The 24,368-nt window shown below is 43.5% G+C and overlaps 6 protein-coding genes and 2 long non-coding RNA genes across 9 annotated transcripts; 5 read left to right on the top strand and 3 right to left on the bottom strand.

The window, feature by feature from the left end:
• Positions 1 to 266: 266 nt before the first annotated feature.
• LOC103987040 (uncharacterized) lies at positions 267 to 4,116 on the bottom strand. The gene is made up of 2 exons (XR_010514034.1): positions 3,952 to 4,116; positions 267 to 484 (listed from the first exon to the last, which is right to left on the bottom strand). It is a non-coding gene; the product is annotated as an uncharacterized LOC103987040 (long non-coding RNA).
• Positions 4,117 to 7,128: 3,012 nt separating this feature from the next.
• Positions 7,129 to 8,995, bottom strand: LOC135677660 (protein GRAVITROPIC IN THE LIGHT 1-like). The gene has a single exon (XM_065190030.1). The coding sequence runs from the start codon at positions 8,701 to 8,703 to the stop codon at positions 7,267 to 7,269; it is 1,437 nt and encodes a 478-aa protein (XP_065046102.1). The 5' UTR covers positions 8,704 to 8,995; the 3' UTR covers positions 7,129 to 7,266.
• A 1,150-nt stretch (positions 8,996 to 10,145) lies between these two features.
• LOC108953227 (G-type lectin S-receptor-like serine/threonine-protein kinase SD2-5) lies at positions 10,146 to 13,249 on the top strand. The gene is made up of 2 exons (XM_065186412.1): positions 10,146 to 12,989; positions 13,111 to 13,249. The coding sequence occupies exon 1, from the start codon at positions 10,312 to 10,314 to the stop codon at positions 12,946 to 12,948; it is 2,637 nt and encodes an 878-aa protein (XP_065042484.1). The 5' UTR covers positions 10,146 to 10,311; the 3' UTR covers positions 12,949 to 12,989; positions 13,111 to 13,249.
• A 297-nt stretch (positions 13,250 to 13,546) lies between these two features.
• On the top strand, positions 13,547 to 14,395 carry LOC135675838 (G-type lectin S-receptor-like serine/threonine-protein kinase At5g35370). Its single transcript, XM_065186416.1, has one exon. The coding sequence runs from the start codon at positions 13,547 to 13,549 to the stop codon at positions 14,393 to 14,395; it is 849 nt and encodes a 282-aa protein (XP_065042488.1).
• LOC135675836 (G-type lectin S-receptor-like serine/threonine-protein kinase SD2-5) lies at positions 14,051 to 16,188 on the top strand. 2 transcript variants are annotated; one of them, XM_065186413.1, is made up of 2 exons: positions 14,051 to 14,191; positions 14,345 to 16,188. In XM_065186413.1, exon 2 carries the CDS (start codon positions 14,399 to 14,401, stop codon positions 16,046 to 16,048), a length of 1,650 nt encoding a protein of 549 aa, XP_065042485.1. In that variant the 5' UTR covers positions 14,051 to 14,191; positions 14,345 to 14,398; the 3' UTR covers positions 16,049 to 16,188. The 2 variants fall into 2 exon arrangements, with proteins under 2 accessions (XP_065042485.1, XP_065042486.1); XM_065186414.1 differs by having other exon boundaries at positions 14,064 to 14,186.
• Positions 16,189 to 16,725: 537 nt separating this feature from the next.
• LOC135675839 (uncharacterized) lies at positions 16,726 to 17,458 on the top strand. Its single transcript, XR_010514035.1, has 2 exons — positions 16,726 to 17,042; positions 17,165 to 17,458. It is a non-coding gene; the product is annotated as an uncharacterized LOC135675839 (long non-coding RNA).
• Positions 17,459 to 17,920: 462 nt separating this feature from the next.
• LOC135675837 (peroxidase P7-like) lies at positions 17,921 to 19,387 on the bottom strand. Its single transcript, XM_065186415.1, has 3 exons — positions 19,071 to 19,387; positions 18,785 to 18,976; positions 17,921 to 18,714 (listed from the first exon to the last, which is right to left on the bottom strand). Exons 1-3 carry the CDS (start codon positions 19,278 to 19,280, stop codon positions 18,163 to 18,165), a joined length of 954 nt encoding a protein of 317 aa, XP_065042487.1. The 5' UTR covers positions 19,281 to 19,387; the 3' UTR covers positions 17,921 to 18,162.
• A 1,051-nt stretch (positions 19,388 to 20,438) lies between these two features.
• On the top strand, positions 20,439 to 23,954 carry LOC135675843 (large ribosomal subunit protein uL5-like). Its single transcript, XM_065186422.1, has 5 exons — positions 20,439 to 20,595; positions 20,681 to 20,788; positions 21,461 to 21,503; positions 21,597 to 21,792; positions 23,533 to 23,954. Exons 1-5 carry the CDS (start codon positions 20,593 to 20,595, stop codon positions 23,729 to 23,731), a joined length of 549 nt encoding a protein of 182 aa, XP_065042494.1. The 5' UTR covers positions 20,439 to 20,592; the 3' UTR covers positions 23,732 to 23,954.
• Positions 23,955 to 24,368: the final 414 nt, after the last annotated feature.

Consider the following 24,368-nt stretch of genomic DNA (forward strand, 5'->3'; position numbering starts at 1 on the left):
TATTATTCTATTCTATTCTATTTTTAAAATAATTTTTTTTTCATCTAGTTCTAATAAAATTTTCTCCTTTTTTTCTTTCATTTTCTACAACACATATCTAATTCCATCCGCCCACAAATATTATAATTCTTATATATAATTTAAAAAAAATCTATTAACTACAATTGTAACCTCTTTTATAACAAATGTTCGTTTCTCTCTCTTCTTAAAGTCAGTACTATAGGTTATCTCGTCTCGATGACAATCTAACCCTATTTAACATTGGATAATATTTAATAAAATTCAATCATTCATCCGAGTAATATAACATATTGTTCTTAGTCTTAACAGATCTTAATTGCACCTTTCACTGAAATTTCTTCAAAAGCTTTAGATCATAGTCATGTAGAAATATTTTAACTTGGAAACATTTGCATCGACCACTGGAAAGACATGAAGCAGAATGGTCTTCAGATTATTAACCCTTCAGCATTCATCTATCCATCTGCAGAACAGTCATGTGAGTTGATTCAGTGATCAGCAAGCCACTCACAGTAGCAACATGCTTATACTTCTAATGACAACACTGAAGAAAAAGAAAAGAAAAGAAAACCGTAATTGATAGACAAGCATAGATAGATGATAAAGTATCAAGGGCAATCTATGATCCTCATCACCAGCATTAAATTTCATGAGGAGACAACGTGCATAGGGAGAAAAAACATCTAAGGGTTCCATGCATGGATACCCTCAAGAAGTTCAATAAGAACAACTAATTTGTTCTAAACAAGCTGTCAATTCTTGATTGGAAGTTTGGATCTGCCAATGTTATATGCTTGCACAAAACAAGTTTCCTAATAGGTATTAGCTCCGAACTTTCTTATGGTTGAGCTTTTCTCCTGCACTCCAAGCCTTTGTGGAGCCAACATTACCAATAGATATCTTATAGCAGATGCTTAATTCCTAAAACCGAATTCTACCCTCCAACTCACAATCTGCTTTATTTGTATGACATGCAACTTATCATCCAAATTGTCCTCATCTGCATGCAAAACAAAATAAAGTTCAATTTATCATCTAAGTAGCATGCAAAACAAAATCCTCTCGTGTTACTAGCTTAAGACCATATTCTTTAACTGATTTCTTTACATGTATTGCAATGGAACTAGAAAACCATCCACTTAATTAATTTGCAGGGTCTCCTATAATCGGCATTCAAAGTGAACCTATTGATCTGTTTGAAGAATCAGAGTTACTTATATGTACTGCTTAGTGACACCTTAACCCCATGTATTTGGTAAAAAGCACATAATCATGAGATCCTAAAGCATTTCATGTCCTTTCTGTGCTCACACAAAATAAGACTTCCATAGTTCAATATCTTAAAGATTGTCGCTTATAACAGAATCTCATACCATGATAAAATGGCATGAGGGAATATATAGTTAAAATATTGAAAGGAAAATGTTGAGATGGAAAAGTTGTTACACTTCTTAGAAGCGACCATCCAGACATGATAGACACCATGTTGGCTACAATCACTACCCAAGAAGCTAGTAATGAGAACATTTAACTTGCTGTGAAGTGATTAATATTTAACCATTAGGGAACCTAAACACAAATATGTCTGAGTCATGGGTTTATTTGTCCCAAAATCTGTTGTTTATACTAATGCTTATGAAGGTCGTGATTTCTGTGTTGACATCAGTTTATACAGTGATATCAAGAGGTGCTCAAGCACTTGCCTAGGTGCTTGGGCAAGGCGAGCTCTGAGCACATCGCAATTAACCCATGCAAGGTGATTGAACCTGGCAAAGCCTAGGTGGGTGCCTGAGGTCATGCGCTAGGCGGCTTGGTGATCACCTGGCCCATTCCACTCAAATTGAGCTTAGATCAAGCCAGATTGAGAGAATTGGTCTGGCCGAGCTTATCAGAGTGGATGAATTGGTTCAACCAAACCAATTCATTAAATTAACATCTCTTCCCTCTCCTCTTATCATGTGATGGTCCCCATCCGACTGTCACTTCAACAACTTTTATCCAATGGCCTACTGGTACAGCTGTGATGTTCACAAATGGACACCTTCATCTTCATATCTAACAACTCTTCTCAATAGCTATTTTTCCTGCAGTGATTTTCACCAGTAGCCACCTGTCTTTGACGGTTATTCTCCAACCGTTTGCCACTGTGATTTTCGCCTATGACCACCTGCGACAGCTCTTTTCCAATTGTTGCCATTGCTATTGCGATTTTCACCTACTACTGCCTTTAATGGCTCTTCTCTGATCATTGCCACTGCTGCTGCAATTTTCACCGATAACCGCTTCGATAGCTCTTCTCCGATCATTTCACCTCTGATAGCTCATATCTGACCGACTGTGGGTCCCGCTAAGATCTTGGTCGATGACCACCTACACCTCCACCTCTGACAGCTTCTCTTGATGCTTCTCTGACCCACTGTCGTTGTTGTTGTCCTTGTGATTTTCATTGACTACCTGCTTTTCTTTTCTGTGGTGATTTTTTTAGAATTATACTCCTTCAATCCAATTAGTATTTTTTTCAATTAAATTACAGAGCACCTCAATTAGCTTGGGCAAGCACCTAGCACCTTTAACAACACTGAGTTTCTAAGGATCCATTTAACTTTGAGAGTATTTCTTTGGATTGTGAACCATCGAAAAACAGTACCACCAGAATTGATACTAACAACTATAATTCCTCTCCTGGGGTAGAGGGCCTAATATGTGTATCATACATAAAAAAGGAAAGCTCTGAAATAAAACTGAAACACAGTTTTATAATTTATTATTGCTTGAGTTCTTTTCCTTGGAAAATCCCTACTATAGATAGAGGGGAGACATCAAGAAAAGAAAGGACCCAAATGTACAGCCAATGTGCCTATAGATAAAAGAATTACATCAAACAGGTAAATAAGAGAGACTGACAAATAGGGAATAACAAACAACAAGCCTACGGTTCAAAGTTTTCCCAAAGCAATGCCTATAGCTATTAGAATGCAAAAAAGCTGGAACAGGAGTATTAGACATCAAAAGCTCGAACTGTCTCCTTTTAATGCTAAAATTTGTCTGTCTTTACAAGTCCTTTCTGCTAATACAACTATGTGAAGTGGCCACACAAGCCCAATATTTTAGATCCTCAACATACTAAATCTCAAGCTTCAAGAGAGTTTTTTTCGCACAATAATTAATTTCATGGGATCAACTATGAAGATCATGGATGCACAAATTGTGAACAAGATATAAGAAAAAAGGAAAGTCAGTCTAGAGAAGTGCATAATAAGAATTATATGTCCAATAACACGAATTACAAATGAAATAATGAGACATAGTATAAACAAGCTTGAATTCTTCTTCTAAATACATGTTGCCACAGGTAGATGGAAGAACATACTATGACCATGAAACTGCAAAATTTCTCACCAATACAGAATCACAACATATATCAAGTATCATTACGCCAAATTTATTCTACGAGATCCTGAGTTAATGATCATTATACAAGACAGCAACTAAAACTTAATTTAATTTCCTCATCAACTCTTGCTGTTTATAAACGCAAAGCGACATGCCCATCAAAATCGCCAAGAAAATCCGATCCAAATCGCATGACCGAAGTCACCAACAAAACAAAGAGCGAGCGCGAACAGCCACAACGCCGAAGGCCAATTGGGAAGCCAGACATCGAAAAAAAAAAATCGAAAACCCTAAAACCTCGTAGCTAATCTCTACGCAATCAACATTGGAAGGGTCATAAGGACTAAGAATTGATCCAAGAACGACGAAGAAAACCAAAGCGAAGTCCTCGTTACAAGATTCGAAGCCCCAATTTATTATTCCGTCAAAATCAAATCAGCGCACAAACCCTAGAACTGAGGAAAGAAACGGAGAAGGAAACCAAGAACGAACCAAGCGGATGCAATAGAGGAGCGAGGAGAAGAATCAAAGACATGCCTCGAATCGCGGCCGGAGACTCTAATAGAGGAGCGGGGGTTGGAACGGGACGATGCGAGGAGGAAGAACTCCAACGAAAGAGCGACCGACAACACGAAACGGACACACCAACGCGCGTGATGTGAACAGCCCATTACACGATATTGGAATTACTCATTTACCCTTACAAAGTACAACCCGCAACACATCATCACTTCATCCACCTTAAATCTCATGTTGACCACAGGGCTAACTATAGTCAAATTAGTTTGAATTAGAAAGATATTTAAAATGTTTTTTTCCCTTCACAATAATCATTTAAGGAATATATATATGTATATTTATTTATTTATTTATTTACGTTCCTTTTTCCTGTTGGTTTCTCAATGATGGACCTCTAGATGTTTGATAAGAGATGATCCAACAGTGCAAGAGAAGTGCTTCTCGAGGGAGACATTGGTGTTGGCTCTAAGGCTCTCCCTCCATGAGTTAGGGGGTGTCTTCCACGCTGAATCAACCCCATCATCTGTGCTCAGCCACACAACAAATACAGCAACAACTATTTGGTAAGAAGGCATGAGGAATATGAGCAAAGGCTTCCTTGGAAGGAAGAGCTACCTGTTGTTGCTTTCATCCGTGCAGCTTCCATGAGCTGGAAGAATCTACCGATCAACTCTTTTCCTCCACCTAATGAGAGCAACAGGCACAGACTCTGTCATGGTGGTAACCAAGCCGATGCGTATAGCATTGTCCCCTCCAAGTGGTGGTGTCATGGCTGACATCAAGATGAGCTTCCCGACATCAACTTCTTCCTCGGTAATAGAATATCGACGAGAAGATGTAATGCATAGATATATCGATTTGACTCCGCGCTCTTATCACTCGCTTGTTCGTCTTGTTATCCGACTATTATTCTACGTTAGCACGCGGAGAGAGAGACATCTAGAGAGAGAGAGAGAGAGAGAGAGAGAGAGAGCACCATGTTCGTCAATATAAGCGTAGCCAAAACCCTCAAACTTTTCCTGCATTAAGACAGAGCACACCACCATGGCCTCATATTGCAAGACAATACCACTTCTTCTCATCTTCTTTCTTTTCATCTTACCATCTCTGCAAGCCAGGAAGCTGCTTTCCTCGGGGGAGGAGCAAAACGTCAAACCCTCGGAAGCTGACTCCCCCATGCAACATCTTCTCCCAGGAAGAAGCTCGCCACCGTCTTCTCCGAACAGAAGCGGTCGTGGTGCAAACAAGAACGACGACGTTGGATCAATGCTGGGATCAGTCCCCAGTCCTGGCGTCGGCCATTAATTAGCTTCGTAGAATAATACTTCTTCCTTCTTTCTTCTTCCTCAACCTGAGTTGGAGTTTATTCCATCCAAGATTTTCTTAAGGTATATTCAAATTTTCCTTTTCTTGCTCTGTTTGGCTTCAAGTAATGTGATGCATCAGAGAGATGAGAAGAAGTGTATATAAGACAAGTAACATCACAGTTGTGACACTTGAGCTGCTTCTATCTACTTGCCTGGCTGAAGTATCTGTTGCGTGCTTGTGTATGTACAACCCAAAGAATAAGAGTTGGCAACATGATTGCATCTCATGGCTGCAGGTTCTACCTACAAGCATCATTGAGATTATTAGCTAGACTAATCATTAGTTTTTCTTGCTACCCACAAAGGATTCAATCATCAAAACTTGCCTTCCTTTTCTTCTCCTCCAAAGATCTGAGACAGCTCCAACTCATAGCAAAGAGAGAGAAGAATGTAGTGAGAGGCCATTGACTTCATCTGTGGTGCGGTAACAACTAGAGAAACGAAGCAATAGATGAATGAGTTACCACAGATGCTGAGCTATCATTGTTTCCAAACAGATAGTGCCAATAAACCTGAGATCTTAAGTGCTGTATAGATGCTAACCAAAAGAAGGTTTGTATATATCCAAAGCCTAATTCTAAAGCTTGTGGGAGACTCTAAGAATATTATAGAGCTTTTGAGCCACTGAGCCTACCTAATCTTGTCATCATCGTTAGTAGCAATCTGGTGATTAAGATTGCTAGGCGTGCAACCTGTATTTATAGATTCTATCCTGCTAGTTGTTTGAGAAAAATAACAAAATACTAAAGAAAATGTCACAAAGCCATTAGTGGCATGTTCTCAAACCATAAGATTTCACACAAAAGAATCCAACACAACTGCATACAAGATTGCCTACTGTATCAAAGTGGAAACATCATCATTAACACAGATCAATAGGCAATGGAGTTCCAGAACTGCATAGTTTAATTTTTTCTGAAGGAGAAGTGACTCCTTTAGTGCTTTTGATGGTCTGAAATGTTACGAAGTTACTCCATCCATTTGCATGGTAGATGGCTTTGCTCGATATGATTGATTGGAGACTGTACAGTACCAGTAGAACGGGGTCTTCATGTCACTGGCTCAATGTCACCTCCTTCCATTCATCATGCCATTTACTCTCGAACTATCTACCACTTCGATCAGCTTAGTTCGGATAACACGCTAAATAGTGACCACTGTCAACCCACCTAAAAGCCAGCTTAAGCTGAAATCTATGAGAAAAGGGAAGAAGAGAAAACTTAAACCAAGTCATGTCACACCAAAACTTCCATTAGAAGCACCGACGGAAATGCTTCGGTAGTCCATATCGGGGCGGGAATTACACGCCAACACCGACGAAAAAGTCAACAAGTTGTTTGACCTTTTGGTTCCAAACAAGTGCATGATGCATTGGTCAACCCCTAGTGTGGCATCATTGTCGGAGGAATACGGCGACATGAATCCGATTCGAGTTGAGAAGAAGGATTTGTCGCAAGGTTTAATTGGTGGCACCGAAAGTTTCAGGTGGTGTGTCTTTTCTTCACTATTGGGTTAAAGGTGTATTTAGAGGAGACTTTTGGGAATGCCTTTAACCACATGATGTGGATTTTAGATATCAAGATCTTAAAAATGATCGATTGACGATACTAATGATACAATTAAAATTAACCTATAAAGATCTGTTTAGTATATTATTAACACCGACATCATCATCTTATTGCCATTAGAGATATTATGTTATTATTATTATTATTATTATTATTATTATTATTATATATATATATATATATATATATATATATATATATATATACACACACACTATTATCCCATTCATCTTCGTTACATGACATTTGTTCTTGTCACGTACACATGCTTTGAACAATTACTCGTCATAAACATTACATTACACTATTTTGTACATAGTCAACGTGTTGACCTAATTACTCTGCCAAAACATCCACACTGACGCTTCAGCACAGCCGTCGATGACCAACGAACTCGATCACGACCGTCCGTCCAAGTCTGGCTCGTCTGTGATCAGGTAGACCTTGCACTGGATCAGCGTCTGGCCCAACCTGAACCCCGGCTCTATGGTGAAGCCAACCGTGGTTGCTCCGCCACTGCTCTCCTCCTCTGCCACTACGCTCTCCATGTACACATCAGAGAACCGGGTCCGTCGTCGGACCTGGAAGATGGACCGCTTGGTCTCCGGCTTGAACGAGAAGAAGAGGCAGTGGAGGAGCCACACTCGTCTCGCCATCTCGGCGAACCCGGCGAAGAACTCGGAGGCTGGGAAGCCCCACCCGGAGCCCACCGTCTCTCTGTGGTCGAGATCGCCGAAGAAGGAAGATTCCATCTTCGGATGCACCAGCGACAAGTACTTCGCCCTGCATAGCTGCGCTGCCGGCGACGGTGGACACCCTGGATTCTGATCCAGTGCGATCGACTTCAGCCGGGTGAAATCGTCGAAGAATTGCCGGCGATCCCAACCCGAGCATTCTTCCAAGGAAGAAAGGCCGAAGCTTTGGTGGCTGAATCCAGAGAACATCCTCCGGCAGACGTAGGATTCGAAGGCGAAGACGCGGTGGCCGGGGATTCTCCGGCGGAGCATGTCTGGTTGGATTGATCCTGCGGCGGCGTCGAGGTCCCATCCGGCGGACTCCATCATCTTCACCATCAGATGGACGAAGGATCTGATCGATTTGTAGGTGAACCGCAACGCGGTGAGGAAATGGGTGGGGTTGAGGCCGGAGAGGTGGAGGGCGTCGATGGCGGCGAGGGAGCGGTTGGGGTGGAGTTTAGCCTCCAAAGCCCGGACCTTGCTCTCGGATTCGAGGAGCTCGGCTCGGAGGGCGACGATCTTCGCGTCCTTGAGCTCGAGCTCCGCCTTGAGCTTGCGGATGGTGATCTTGTAGGTCTTGATGAGGTTGCGCAGCTCCTGGAGCTGCGCGGCGAGGGCAGGCAGTGAAATGCGGCTGGTCCGAGGGTCGACCTGGTTCTTCAAGTAGCACTGCTTGAGCTCCGAGATACGCCTGAACTCAGCGACGACGACAGCGTCCGCCGACTCTATGGAGTCGGGATCGTAGGGGTACTGCGCCACCTGGAGCTGCGCGTAGGCGGCCTTGACGGCCGAGACGCTCGCGAAGAGGTTCGCGAGGAGGAACTCCATGGCCTCTCTATCACTGGAAGAAGCATCACTCTTCCGCTGCTGCTGCTTAGTCTCCGCTTCAGCTTTCTGTAAGCTATCGCCGTGGCAGTCAGAGAGACTGCCAGAGTACCCACCGAAGTCCCGCGTGAGCTTCAGCTTGTGGATCACATCGTACTCGCCACCAACAGAGCGAGCGGAGGAGAGGCGCGGGCGAAGGATCTTGCTGAGCGTCCGGGCAACTGTCCCCAGATCGGTCGGCGGCGGCGGTGGCGCCCCCTTGGCAGGCTCCATTCCCTCTCCAAATCTACAGAGAAGTAGCCGCAGCAGCAGCAGCAGCAGCAGTAGCGACGATTCTCGAGAGGGGAAAAGTAGGTGCAGTGACAGTGTAAGGCAGTGGGAACAGCCAGAATTGACAGCACTAGTCGAGGAAAGCAGCGGCGACAGAGATACCTTTCGATAAAGAAATGAACACACCTTTAACTACTGATTTAGATACAACATATAAGATGTATATTGCATGTATGTTAAAGGGATCATACAGAAGAAATGTAGATGTCACCTGCAGAAACATAGAATAATAAACATGTTGATGGAAGAATCCAAGGCCATGTTATGCTCACATGTCCTGTTTTCTCTTTGATTGATGTGCCAAATTGAATGATCAAGCATCATCTGCTGCTTTGTAATCCACACATATCAGATGTATAAAGTTCCTGCTAGTGAGGAGCCAATGCCAAACCAGTGATGATCTAAATGTCACAAGCTGAGGTAGGTTGGTGAAGCCCAAGTAAAATACAAGTTGTTTGGGAAAGGTGAGGGTTTGGGGGAAGTCTTAATGGTGGTGAAGCCCAAGAAAAAATGTCTTCAACTCTGAGTCTCTGAATGATGAAGTATATATAATGTTATCTAACACCATTAATTTTTATAGCAACTGTGTGTCACTCTCAGATCACAGCAATGGCTGATTCGTTTAGAATGAACTTTAATTAATGGAATCACTTGTTTTAACTAATCATATTGTTAATGCTTAATTTTATGTTATTTTAGAATGAATTTTTGACTAATGGAACCACATTTAATATCAGTCAATCACTTAATTTATCCTCCTAGTTAACAACAGACAGAATCCTCTTGTTTTCCTAATAGCTAATGGTTGCACTTCTTCTTATAAGGATAAACTCTCTCAATATTCTTTCAGGCCGGAGAATGATTTCTACCGATAATATTCATGAACTTGGGAGGCCATTTATGACTGCATTAATGAGAACTACCTTCCTTTACTCATTCAATAGATCATCGGAGGTAATTCTTATCTCGGATCTCTCATTAAATGAGATCTGATTGGATAGCATGGACAAAATTGGTTCTTCTATCACATCAGTTTTTGCGAGTCTATTATCATTTCTACATCTCCCTTGGTGCAACAGAGCCAACCTCATCGATGTTCGAAACCTTAACGCTAATCTCGTGATTCCAACATAACATTTAATAATGACTCTATTAATATTTTTTATTTTTTTAAAGTTAATTTTAGTTTTATTTATTTCTAATGAGAGATTAATTGGAATGTTACAAACTTCTTCGACAAGAGGATTGTATGTTGTGATGAATCATCTAATTCTATCTTATGAGTAACTCTTTTTTATTTGTATCATGTAATAGGAAATGTGATAACTATATATATATATATATATATATATATATATATATATATAGAGAGAGAGAGAGAGAGAGAGAGACGTCAACGAAGGAAAGCGTTGCTTTGTTGACCTGGTTTTGGATCTGCATCTCAGCTTCTTTAGATCTGCGTCAAGGCTTCGCCATCCGTCCGGCTTTTCATCACACACCAAAACCGCGGCGGCGGCGGTCCAGCCTGCGTTGCTCCATAGCTAGCCATGAATGACCAAAGATCTCGTCCCCGATTACTGCTTTCTCGGTAAGAAATCCTCGCTTGAACCATTCGTAGCTACAGATCCCTCCACCATGCTGTCGGCCGGCCACCACCTCCTCCTCCTCCTCCTCCTCCTCTTGGCTATTCCTCCTCTTCTTCGAGCACAGTTGGATTACCCGTCCGCCAATCTCTCCACGATATGGACCAACGACCCCTCTCAGCTGTCGCACACCGTCAACTTCATAGACGGCTCCCAGGTCCGCTCCATCCTCCTCCGCATCAGCCCCAGCTTCTTCGGGCCCACCTTCGCCTGCGGCTTCTTCTGCAGAGAACCCTGTGTCGCCTTTCTCTTCGCCGTCTTCGCCGTCTACACCAACGGCGGCGGCGGAATCACCCTGCCCACCTTGGCTTCCCCCCAGGTCGTCTGGTCCGCCAACCGAGACCGCCCCGTGGGCGCCAACGCCACACTCCATTTCACCGCAGGCGGCGACTTGGTTCTCCACGACGCCAACGGCACCACCGTTTGGTCCACCGGCACCTCAGGCAGGTCCGTTGTCGGCATGAACATATCAGTGTCTGGAAATCTCGTACTTTTCGATCAAGATGGCAAGCTAGTCTGGCAATCCTTCGATCATCCAACGGATTCGTTATTACTCGGGCAGACACTCAAAGAGGGGCAGAGGCTTGTGGCCAACACCTCCATGACCAACTGGACGCGAGGTCAGGTATACCTCACCGTTCTTTCCGATGGCTTGTATGCATTTGTTGATTCTACTCCTCCTCAGCTTTACTACCAGAACAAGATTAGTAGCAATAAAGCAACCAAAAATTCAACGCATATCAAGTACCTCAATGGCAGCCTTGTCGCCCTGTCTACTGAATCGAATAATTCAGACCAAATGATTTCATTGCCTTCGGCACCGTCGCTTCAGTTCTTGAGGTTTGAGTCCGACGGGCATCTTAAAATTTATGATTGGAGGGATGAACCGAGCCAGGGATGGCAGGTGATAGATAATCTTCTGCATTTGGATGATTGTGCTTACCCGACTGTCTGCGGGGAGTATGGAATTTGTTCTAATGGACAGTGCAGCTGCCCTAGTGGAGCAAATGTGAGTTCGATCTACTTCCAGTCGGTCGACGATAGGCAATCTAGTCTCGGTTGCTTCCCTGTGACTCCTCTATCTTGCCAATCCATGCAACAACATAGCCTTTTAGTTGCTGACAATGTTTCTTACTTCAATTACATCGACAGTGATGCTGCAGCACTTGAAAGAATCGATGAGGAGCGCTGCAAACAAGCATGCTTGAAGAATTGTTCTTGCAAAGCTGCTCTTTTTCAGTATGCTGCAAATGTTTCAAATGGCTACTGCTTTTTGCCATCACAACTTTTTTCGTTGCAGAACAACCAGCCTTCCGTATCTCACTATAATTCATCTGCATACATTAAGGTGCAGATGACCACTGCATCTCCTACACCTGATAATTCAGGCAGAAACACCACCCCCGGAAATCGGAGCTATAGCGTTGGTGTTATATTAGGCATTGTTGGAGCTGTGCTTGCGGCATTTCTCATAGGAGGCATCATCATTGTGTTTGTTCGAAGAAGAAAGTCCACGGAGGAAGAAGAGGATGACTTCCAGCAAGTTCCGGGAATGCCAACACGATTTGCTTTCGAAGAGCTGAAATTGGCGACAGATAGCTTCTCCAAAAAGATTGGCCAAGGAGGGTTTGGATCTGTTTACGAGGGGAAGATAGGAGACGAGAGGATTGCAGTGAAACAATTGGATGGAGTCGGCCAAGGGAAGAGAGAATTCTTAGCAGAAGTTGAGATAATTGGTAGTGTTCATCATATCAATCTTGTAAGGCTAATTGGCTTCTGTGCAGAGAGATCACATAGGCTCCTGGTTTATGAATACATGTGCAATGGATCGCTCGATAGGTGGATCTTCAGCAAAGGCCAACGCGGCACTCTCGATTGGCAAACAAAACGCAAGATTGTTGCCGATATAGCTAAGGGATTATCGTATCTTCATGAAGAATGTAGGCAAAGGATTGCTCATTTGGATATCAAGCCTCAAAACATTCTATTAGATGAAAAATTCAATGCCAAGGTCTCTGATTTTGGACTGTCCAAGCTCATCGACAGGGATCAGGAGGAAGTGATGACCAGAATGAGAGGGACACCGGGGTATCTCGCACCTGAATGGTTAACGTCAGTGATCACTGAAAAGGTCGACATATACAGTTTCGGTGTCATGATCGTTGAAATAGTTTGTGGAAGAAAGAATTTGGATTACTCTCAGCCAGAAGAAAGCATTCATCTGATCGGTCTCCTGCAAGATATGATCAAATCAAATCGATTGGAAGACATTATCGACAGTCGTAGTGATGAGATGAAGCTGCACAAGAAAGAAGCCATTGAGATGATCAAGCTAGCAGTATGGTGCTTACAGGGTGACAGCAATAGAAGGCCTTCCATGTCGACCGTGGTAAAGGTTTTGGAAGGTGCAAGGAATGTTGAAACCGATCTGGACTATAATTTTTTCATGAATACTTCCATAATGCCAAGAAACGGGGATCATTATGATCACCATTTGGATGCTTCGCCTGCACCATCTGCATCCCTTTTATCAGGTCCAAGATGAACATTGACGTATTCAAGGCAATTTAACTTGTGTTCAGCCATGTAATTTCTCATTGAAGCCTGTCTATACTGTGTTTTCTTTGAATTAAATGGGTATTTTGGTTGTTCTTCGTTCATATCTGATACTACTGGTTTTCAATCGATTTTGTAATTGCCGTAGCAGTCAAACCACGAAATTTCCACGAAGTCAAACTACGAAAGCTCCTTGCCCCCACTCGGTCGGATGACGCGAGGTGACCGGCGAGGGTGGGGAGATCGACAAGAGGGGATTAGGATAAATGGGAAAGGATGCGAGGAGGAAGACGCGTTACGGTGGTCGCTGGCTATGCTGACATGATGTGAACAGAGCATGTGTAGCAAAGAAACGAAGAACTCCACTATCCATCTGTTTATCTTGTGTTCCTGACAAGCCAAGACCATGTCTTCCCTTTCCTTCCGGTGTTCGGTTTCTTTAGATCTGAGTTGAAGGCTCTGTCCATCAATCCACTTCTTCCGCCGCCGGTACTACGTTGTCTCCTAGCCATCGCTGCCTGCATTCACTCTGGTCAACTCTGGGTCAAACCTCGCCCGATCAGTTTCTGGCTATATTTCCCTCGGCCATGCCGTCGGCAGATCATCTCCTCCTCCACCACCATGGACACCACCACATCCTTCTCTTACTGCTCTTGGGCTTCCCTTCTCTCCTTCGCGCGCAGCTGGATTACCCGTCTGCCAACCTCTCCACGATCTGGACCAATGACCCCTCCCAGCTGCCGCGCACCGTCAGCTTCGAGGACGGCTCCCAGGTCCGCTCCATCCTCCTCCGACGCAGCCCTAACTTCTTCGGCCCCACCTTCGCCTGCGGCTTCTACTGCAAAGATGCCTGTACCTCCTTCCTCTTCGCCGTATTCGCCGTCTACACCAACAGCGGCGGTGGTATCACCATGACCAACTTGGCTCCTCCCCAGGTCGTCTGGTCCGCCAACCGCGATCGCCTCGTCGGGACGAACGCCACACTCCACCTGACAGCAGGCGGCGATTTGATCCTCCGTGGCGCCGACGGCACGGCCGTCTGGTCGGCCGGCAGGTCCGTCGTCGGCATGAACATAACGGAGTCTGGAAATCTAGTGCTTTTCGATCAAGATGGCAAGCTGGTCTGGCAATCCTTCGATCATCCAACGGATTCGTTGGTTCTCGGGCAGACGCTCAAGGAGGGAGAGAGGCTTGCGGCCAACACCTCCATGACCAACTGGACGCGAGGTCAGGTATATCTCACCATTCTTTCCGATGGCTTGTATGCGTTTGCTGATTCTACTCCTCCTCAGCTTTACTATCAGAACACAATTACTGGCATTAAAACAACAAAAAATTCGACATATATTAAGTACCTCAATGGCAGCCTTGCAATGTTCACACAGTTTGGTACGCCGGACGAATCGATCTCATTGCCTGTAGCATTGTCACTTTAGTTTATGAGGTTTGAGTCTGATGGGCATCTCAAACTTTACCAATGGAGCCAAGGATGGCAGGTGATTGCTGATGTTCTTCACTTGGATGTTTGTGCTTACCCGACCGACTGTGGAGAGTATGGAATTTGTTCGAATGGACAATGCAGTTGCCCCAGTGGAGTGAATGGTTCGATCTACATCCGGTTGATCGATGATAGGAAATCCAACCTGGGTTGCTCCTCTGTGAATCCTCTGTCCTGCCAATCCATGCAAGATCGTGGTCTCTTACCTGCTCATGTTGTTTCTTACTTCAGTTATGCTTACGGTGCTGCGAACTTTCGAGGAATTGATGAGGAGAGTTGCAAGCAAGCATGCTTGAAGAATTGTTCTTGCAGGGCTGCTCTTTTTCAATACTCTGGAAATGTTTCAGATGGCAATTGTTTTCTGCCATTGCAACTCTTTTCGTTGCAGAACAACCAGCCTTCCACATCTCATTATAATTCATCTGCATATATTAAGGTGCAGAACATTGTTGTGTCTCCTGCATCTAATAATACTAAAAAGAGGGATGTCGGTATCGGAGTTTCAATAGGTATTATTGGAGCTGTGCTTATTGCATCTCTCATCGGGGGCATGATCATCAGATATGTTTGGAGAAAAAGGTCCACAGAAGAGGAAGAGGATGACTTCCAGCAAGTACCGGGAATGCCAACAAGGTTCGCTTTCGAGGAGCTGAAATTAGCGACAGAAAATTTCTCAAAAAAGCTTGGTGAAGGAGGGTTTGGGACTGTTTACCAGGGGAAGATAGGGGATGAAAAGGTTGCAGTGAAGCGTTTGGATGGAGTCGGTCAAGGGAAGAGAGAATTCTTAGCAGAAGTTGAGACAATTGGTAGCATTCATCATACCAACCTGGTAAGGCTAATTGGATTCTGTGCAGAGAAATCACATAGGCTCCTTGTCTATGAATACATGTGCAATGGATCAGTTGATAGGTGGATCTTCAGCAAAGGTCAACATAGCACTCTTAATTGGCATATGAAACGTAAGATAATTGTCGATATAGCAAAGGGATTGTCTTATCTTCATGAAGAATGCAGGCAAAGAATTGCTCATTTGGATATCAAGCCTCAAAATATACTCTTAGATGACAGATTCAATGCCAAGGTCTCTGATTTTGGACTGTCCAAGTTGATAGACAGAGATCAGGAGCAAGTGATGACTAGAATGAGAGGGACACCGGGGTATCTGGCACCTGAATGGTTGACATCAATAATCACTGAAAAGGTCGATATATACAGTTTCGGCGTTGTGATCATTGAAATTGTTTGTGGAAGAAAGAATTTGGACTACTCTCAGCCCGAAGAAAGTGTTCACCTGATCAGTCTCCTTCAATTGGAAGACATCATCGATGCTCATAGTGATACCAAGCTGCATGCAAAAGAAGCCACTGAGATGATCAAACTAGCACTATGGTGCTTACAGAGAGACAGCAACAAAAGACCTTCCATGTCGACCGTGGTAAAGGTTTTGGAAGGCGCAAGGAACGTAGAAACTGATCTAGACTACAATTTTTTCGCAAATACCCCCATAATGCCGAGGAATAGGGATCATTATGATTACCATTTGGCTGCTTCACCTGCACCACCTGCATCTCTTTTATCAGGTCCAAGATGAAAGACCAAATTCGCAAGGGCAGCTCATTGTGTTGGCATGTTCAAAGCATGTTAACTTGTGTTCAGCTATGTAATCTCTCATTGAACCCTCTGTAACCTGAGTCATCTTAAAATAAAAAGGCATGCAGTGGTTGTTCTCCATCCATATGTGTCACTGTGAATTTGAAAGCATGCATGTGTTTGACATTGATGAAAGCATTTGCTCTTCATGAAACAGAACACTTCTTTTAATTGCTTTCTGTTCCTATGTGATATTGATGAAGTCACTGACACTGTAAAGAATGCTTGTTTGACAATGATATATGCACAAACCTGAAACAAATTTGTGCTACCATCACCCATAACATTTTACACAGCAATCTAATCCATTTAAGCATCAATTTCCTTTTGCATTCTTCTGCAACCGATCTGTCCCACACCCTGAAAGGTAAGTAGGATGATCCAATCCACAACAATACTGGGATTCAGATCTGAGACAGGAGCAAGAGAGCCACATATCCCAATCCAGCTAAACCGAAGCAGGAGATCAGCACAAGATGAACAGAGGGCAGAAAAGCCTCAGCCTTTTGCCATCAAAGTCGATCCACATGACTGAAGCTGACGACGACCACGTCCCTCTCATCATTGAACACATGCACATACCGACATCCACGTCCTTTTCGGTCTCCATCCCTCCACCTCTACGAGATGGAAACACCACAACTCCTCTTGCATCCGCTTCCCCCATCGGTAGTCCATCGACTTCGCTCCACCCCATGTCGAGCCCATTCATGGATCAATCCTCGCCCACTGCCAATGTCCAAGCGGTCTCAAGAAGGGTCTCCGACGGCCTGCTCACCAAATTCCCGGACACGTCGGAGTTCGACTTCGAGTACGAGAAGAGCAGCCTGTGGTCGCCTCCGGTGCGGTGCGCCACCTCCCTGAGCTCCGAAGGTGAAGTGCTTGCCGAACTGAGGGCCTCTACTGCTGGGCGCCGTCGTAGCCCATTGAACAAGGTCAGTAGAGAAGCGAGATCTCTAAGACAAACAGATTCATCATTGGATTAGATTGCTCTCAGAAATCAATGTGAAGATTACTTTGTTCTAACAGCTGGTCTTTGATCTGTTCATGGCTGTAGGTCTTCCGGTGCTTCCACAGCGAAGAAGGTCGGTGGCATGGAGGTCGATGAGCTTCTGAACATAGTTTGCATGCGGTCAATGATTTCTTTAGGCTTGATCTCAGATGCTTTTTTTTTGGACTCTAAGAAACATCTCTATCCCCAAAATCATCTTTTGATTTTGAAACCTATCAGACTTCAAAGGAATAAAATATTTATATGTGAATGTGAGTCTCAATGATGTCTCTGTCTCCAGATACATTCTTGCTGGATGCAAGATGCAATGATTATAAACGTCTAACAATTAGAGTTGTATTCTGCTTGTTGATTCTTAACATTCTTCCATTTTGCTTTTTCACATACAGGGAAATCGAGTGGGTTGACTTGGTCAACTACTTCATGCACAAAGTAATTAAATATCACAGTCAATCTAAGTGCATGGATTACAGTTGACTATTAATTTGACCGTTAACACATTAAGATTATACTGCAGTTAGAGAATGAACACATTAAGATTGCTCTTCCGACAATGTCCGGGAGTTCCTGTCTTCCCAAGTAGCTACAGAGCTTAGAAGTTCGTCCATATCCATCTGTGCAGCATCCATCAGCTGCATGGCATCCGCAGGGCCACCTTGATGTGTTCTTTGATGTGCTTCTGCATTAATATCTAAGCTAGCAAAAATGACACCTTATCTTCTTCCGATCAGTGGTTGGTAAACATTGACAGCATCAGTCATAGCATACATTGAGTTTACTCTGGACCAGCGGTGAGCGATAGAAAGTAAAGGACAGCTTCATTCTCAAGGCATCATATTGTCTGTTCTCTTGCATGCAATCAAACAACAATAATAATACAGTCTCAATTATTTAGGATTAACTACATGAATCTTTTATCAATTGTTTACCTCCATGCTTGATCTGAAAGCTAATGACCGAGGATGGATGCAATTGAAAGATGAAGGTCATACAATTAATTGTTGCAGTTTTCTGGCAGAAGAATCACTGCATCAAATGATTTCTCAGTTCACCTTCCTGCAGTCCAATCTGATCTCCCCGTCCGTCCCTGTCAGCGGGCTGATGTTTCCCATCTTCACCACGGCCGCCGCGAAGTCCTCAGCAAAGGCGTCCGGGTCGGTGCTGTACTGCTGCACCAACGAATCTTGCATCCCGTTGTTGAAGAGCTCCTGGTCCGAGTGGAGGAGGCCCCTGTAAGCGACGAGGTTCTCGTAGTAGGCGTTGTCGAAGGAGTCCGCGGTCTGGGTGTCCAGGGGGGCCAAGCTGTCGTCGTCGCCGGAGGAGGGGCAGCTCTGCTGGAGGTCCGACGCGAAGTCGGCGTCGACGTTTGTGTCGTTGTAGATATGGTCGCGGAAGTTGATGCACCGGGCTTGGCCGATGGTGTGTGCGCCGGAGAGGGCGGTCATGTCGCTGGCGCTCAGGCCCTTGGCAGCGAAGGAGGATATGAGCTGGGCGAGGCTGGAGGCAGGGCTGGGGAGGTCGTTGTTGGCCGCGCTTAGGCTGGCGGTGGTTGCGTCCCGGCGACCCAGCGGCACGGTCCAAGATGGTCCACCCAGCTGCAAGGAATTCGAGAGTTGTGAGCACAAAGTGTGAGAGGATGTCCACGGTGGTGGCAATAGAACTTACCAGACCGACACCATCGCGGGCGGCGAGCGCTAGAATGTCGGCACATGAGACTGTGCCGGGGCAGAGTAGCTCGACTGCGGTTTTAATGGTGTCGATGACATCGAAGCCACGCAGGGAGTTGGCGTTCGGCCCTGCGTTCTTTTCTCCGGTGAAGGTCGCCGTGTCATCCAGCAGAACTGACGCGTCACACCCCTGAGAAGACAAGGAATTCATCTTTCTTTCATCAGCCCTGGATCAAATTCCTACAGTACTGTTCCACCAGCAAAGCAGGGGAAAAGAGTTATACGTTCACGAAGCAGTCATGGAAGAAGAGCCGAAGAATGGACGCCCCCATCCGCGGCTCGAGGAGGACAACCGGCGTCATGGCCAGAAGCACCACCGTCTCCAGGGTCGGACATGTCTCGCTGTAGAACGTAGGCGACAGCTGCCCGCTGGAAGCGGAGACAAGCAGGAGGAGAAGAGCCATCCCGAGGAAGCTTCTGCAGGCGGCGGCCATGGTTGAACGAAGGGTAAACCTCGAGGTAACTTAAGAAAGAGAAGCTTGGGATGGCCTGCTACGTATATATTGCTCGAGGTTGGATGAATGAGTCTGAGATGCTCCGATCGACGGTAGACATCTCGATGCCCGCATGCATGGCCTGTCATGAGATGAGAGGATGACCAGTCTTCATCTGCCACGACTCGTTGCAGAAGGGAGGTTGAGGTGTCAACATTTCTCCTTGGACCATGGCCATTTATTGCCCATGTTGTTTAGCTTGGGGACGATGGTCTGATGCGTTTGAGGATGACAATTTTACGTATCTTCATACGTTAAATTACGCGTGGAATTTGGATTTCTCGTGATGAAAATGATGATGGTTTCTTCAATATCATCAAACTATCACATATCATTCCCTAACATTTACGCGAAGTCGATGAGACAAGAGGTAGGGCCCAGTTAGGCAAAGTTAATTGAAGGTTTATGCCGACAACAACACGATCAAATGTAATCTTATCTTTTGCGAATCTTGCAGTGAGTGTAACAGTCAACCGCCATCGACGACGTTGACCGTGGTCGACGAGGGAAGGCAACCCACGTCAACTTTAAAGCTCATTTATGAAGCAACCAAAATGACTAGTTTGAAGTACAACATGTTATTATGATTCAACTGAGTTGATGATGGCAACCCAAACAATTTAATCTAATAATGACATTTCCTAATAGGCGAAGAATGGTCAAAGCAACATGACTACGTGTCATCGACATTACGATGGATTAAACGCATGTGTTACATGATAAGCACACGTTGTTTCGTGTGATGATGATGGGTCGGTTCATAATTAGTTTGACTTGATTTAACCCGGTCAACTCTTGGGTCGAGTTGGATTGGAAATCTTGACCCGAGAGCGGTCGGGTTGGGTTAATCAATGATCCGGCAAATCCAATTCAATAGAAAATTAATCTAAAACAAAACCTATAAATACTTTTTTATTTAAACCTTATATATAGGTTTATCGTAAAATTTATAATCCCATAAATTCCCATGAATCTTATCCCGCCATTAAAAATTGACATGGGCCTTATTGGGCCGAAATCTTTCATGGCCAATTAAATTGGCCCATTCGTTAACTAATACCTTCGTTTCTTGGTAGTGGCACTTTCGGAGTTTTTGGTCGGGTCAGAGGCAAACACAAAACCCTAAGCAAGATTAGGGTTTCAGAGAGAACTGTACGCGTTATATTTAGGGTTTCGTTTGGTCGATCCCCCGCCGCGCGAGCTGTTCCTGGTCGGCTAGGCCGTGGTTCCCGCTCCTGATCTCTCGTTCGCAATGGTTGTGCTTCTCGGTTTATCGGCGCTTCGCTTCCCCTTTTTCGCTCCTCTTCTGATGGATTCGTTCTTCTCGTCCTACCCCGCAGGCTTCCGAGAAGAAGCTGTCGAACCCGATGAGGGAGATCAAGGTCCAGAAGCTCGTCCTCAACATCTCGGTCGGGGAGAGCGGCGATCGTCTCACCAGGGCCGCTAAGGTTATTTCTTTCTCGATCAATTCATTCTCAGGTCGAAATCACTTTGCGAATTACTTCATTCTTCCTCTTTCTAGATTGACAATTTTTGGTTTCTAGGTAGAAATTTAGATTTTGATGGCGTACTTATGATTTTTTATTAGGCTGAGGTGAAATTGGTGCATATTTGAAATTAAAGCTAATTTTTTTGATCTTTGTGTTTATATGATATCTTTTTGCTTCTCCAACACCAGTCCTTAATAGCCATATAAATCTGCTCTCTGAGTGCCAGGTATAATATGAATGTGTCTCTGTAATGCATATGTAAAATTTACTATCTGCACAAAATTTTCTAAAATTAGAAAATCTCGTCTGCAATTGCCACTATAATGTCGGTTTTGTGTGGCTATCTTTTAGCTTTCTAGTTCGTGAATAGCAGGGGATACAAACTGTCCTGTTTGCCATGTATCATTGCTAACTGGACTACACATTGTCTTTTTCTCTATCCTGTGTTTCCTGCTCGCCAGACTGTTAATGTTGGTTTGAAGTTAATGAGTATTGTATATGTGCTGCATTGTTGATTGCGTTGATTTCATAATTAATTGTGGGTTGATATGCATACAGAGTTTAAATTCTTTGTCTGTAGAATATGCCGAGTTCTTTTGCTAATGGGTCTTGTTTCCTTTGCTTATGTAGGTTCTGGAGCAGCTGAGTGGACAGACACCAGTTTTCTCTAAGGGTAATTTTGTTTTGCCTAAAGAGTGCATAAGCAGAATAATTTTGAGATTCTTTTTCTGATGGGCCTATGCCTATGGTTGATATAATTCTGCAGCGAGGTACACTGTCCGGTCCTTTGGAATCAGGCGTAATGAGAAGATCGCGTGCTATGTCACGGTCAGAGGTGACAAGGCAATGCAACTTCTGGAAAGTGGACTAAAAGTGAAGGAATACGAGCTGTTGAGGAGAAATTTCAGTGACACTGGCTGCTTCGGTTTTGGAATTCAAGAGCATATTGATCTTGGAATTAAGTAAGCAGTTTCTTAGTTGTTTTTTTGTTAATTTTGCTTTGAGAACCACTGAATATGAACTATAAAGATCTGAATTGTCTGTCGGTGTTTATATTTATAATGTGAATCTGTAAAATCATCTGTTAGAAGTTAACACCTAAGTTGATCATCATTTCCATCGCGGTACAAATTTGATGATGGGAATGTGTTTGATTTAAGATTTAACTATGAAACTTTGTATAGGCAATCCACCTGTAGCTAAATCAGTGTTTGTATATGTAGATTTCAACTGTTACTGTTCTGTTGTCATGTGAAAGGCATGGGAGATAGCGTTTTTTGGCATTTTACTCGTGAATTTTCTGAGTGAAGAAATAATAAACGTTAAAACAATTTAAAACAATTTTACCTGCCCTTTAGTGCAATTTGTTTGCCGTCCTTTTTAAGGATAGATATAGATTCACTGTTTTGCTTTTTTATTTGAGCATAGTCATTCAAAAGTGAAGAAATTATAGGTTTTCCTTTGTATCCAACCTCCCATGATAGTTTTACTGTTCAACTGAGTTTGGAAGTTTACCTTTTGGCTGTGAGCATAAGTTTCTGTAGCATTCTCTATTTTTATCAGTGCATTGGTAAGTTGTAATCAGGAATTGCTGATTATAAAGAGTGTGGTGTAGAAAGGAGAAAGAAATTTGAGGATAGATCATAAAAATGTGAAATTGATGAACATGAATATTTTAGTTGCTTGTATTATTAAAAGCATGACACTGATTGATTTTTGCCTTGGCTTTGGCGTGCATCATGACCTGTGTAGTGTTGCACTTGTCATGTTTCAACTCAACAAAGTCGTGCTATGCTGATCATGTGCATATCATGTTGACTGTTCTCTGTATTTGGGCATCATATTGAAATTGATGGGTTGCTTTGTGTCAATGCCCCATTGGCATGGTACATTTCATATGGTTTAGCACCATCGTGGTGATGTTACGTAGCATTCAAGAGGCTGATGACTAGGTAAGGAAGAAGTTTATGATCAAGGGAAACTACAGCTGCAGGCACTGAGACTATCACATATCAAAACTAGGAACCTGTCAAGAAGATGAAAACTCAGGTCGTAATGTGCTTATCATATGGCGTTAATATGGTAGATCATTGATCTATAGCTTTTGTGAGGCAGATTATATAGAGGTCTATTGTTTTACAGGATGAAAAGTTTGTTAATCAACAGACTCCATGATCTGGTTTAGGTGAAGAGACCACAAGTTTTTTCGCTGTTGGGAAAAAAGCATGACTGCCCATGTTTCCACGGAACATTACATACTTGTATGTGATGAACATGTCAGAGAACGACCAATTTTTTATGATTTGGATTTTCTTTGATGAGCAGAGGGCTTGAAGTTTGCTTTCAATCAGACTGTCCTGTGAACAAAATTGTTGGGTTTGAAAACCTGATAGCCCATCTTTGTTATGCACTGTCAAATGTTACCTAGTTCCATAAAAATCATAGCAGAGGGGCACATAAATCAAATTCAAGTCATTGTGGAAACTAGAGTAAGAATTCGAAGAAAAATTGATATGTTAAAAGTCTTCAAATAGGATTATAGGTTCACACCATGGCTTGCAGGTCCAAATTAGGAATGGGATAAGCATGGTCACCGATGGCTGTGTGTCAAAAGGCATGCTTAGAAAGTTCATGTAAGCCTACTTGTAATTAATGCTTATTTTGTTATTCTTACTGAATGTTAATTTATTTTACTTTTACAGGTATGACCCCTCAACTGGTATCTATGGTATGGATTTCTTTGTTGTCTTGGAGCGTGCTGGTTATCGTGTGAGCCGTCGTCGCAGATGCAAGTCCCGTGTTGGCATTCAGCACCGCGTCACCAAGGAGGATGCAATGAAGTGGTTCCAAGTGAAATATGAGGGTGTCATCCTCAACAAGTCTCAGACAACCACGGGTTAGGGTTTGGTACAACTGAAACTTTGAACTTGTTCTAAGCCAAATTAGCTCTCATCTGTTTTTTTTTCTTTTTCATTGTTCCAATTTTGTGTTTGGAGAAAATTTTATGCTATTTCCTATATGTTGCTGTTAGTGTTGAAATTGGTCATAGACCCACGGAATCATACTTAGGTTTTTACGAAATACATGGCAGTCTTGACAATTGGACTGCGTAGCTTAATCTCAAGATGAATGTGTTTTCGAGTTGGCGTTTCAAAGTTGATTTTTCACTAGAGTCAGTTGATTCTTCACAACTCTAGTGTTAGATTGCAAAGCGAGGATCCAAAAAGAGGACTTTTGTAAAGCAGTGTTATTTTGGATCTCGGAACGAAAGGTCAAGAGGAATTGTCTTTGAATGAATGATATTTTTCCCTCCAACCTGTGTTGATGTGGAGTTGATTGGATTTCGCATAGGGAGTTTTGAATGATATATCGAAAGCAGGTGTTGGGCAAAGCAAGTGCATTCTATCAATTCTGTAGTGAATACATTTGGCTCGATGAACTCAGAACCAGTGATGTATCAGAGACAGAAATCCCATAACCAGAAAAGGAAGGAAAACCTGTTCATTTATCGAGGTATTATGAACACTATTTTGTTGTT

Source organism: Musa acuminata, chromosome BXJ1-6 (assembly GCF_036884655.1).
Source record: "Musa acuminata AAA Group cultivar baxijiao chromosome BXJ1-6, Cavendish_Baxijiao_AAA, whole genome shotgun sequence".
Lineage (NCBI taxonomy): Eukaryota > Viridiplantae > Streptophyta > Magnoliopsida > Zingiberales > Musaceae > Musa > Musa acuminata.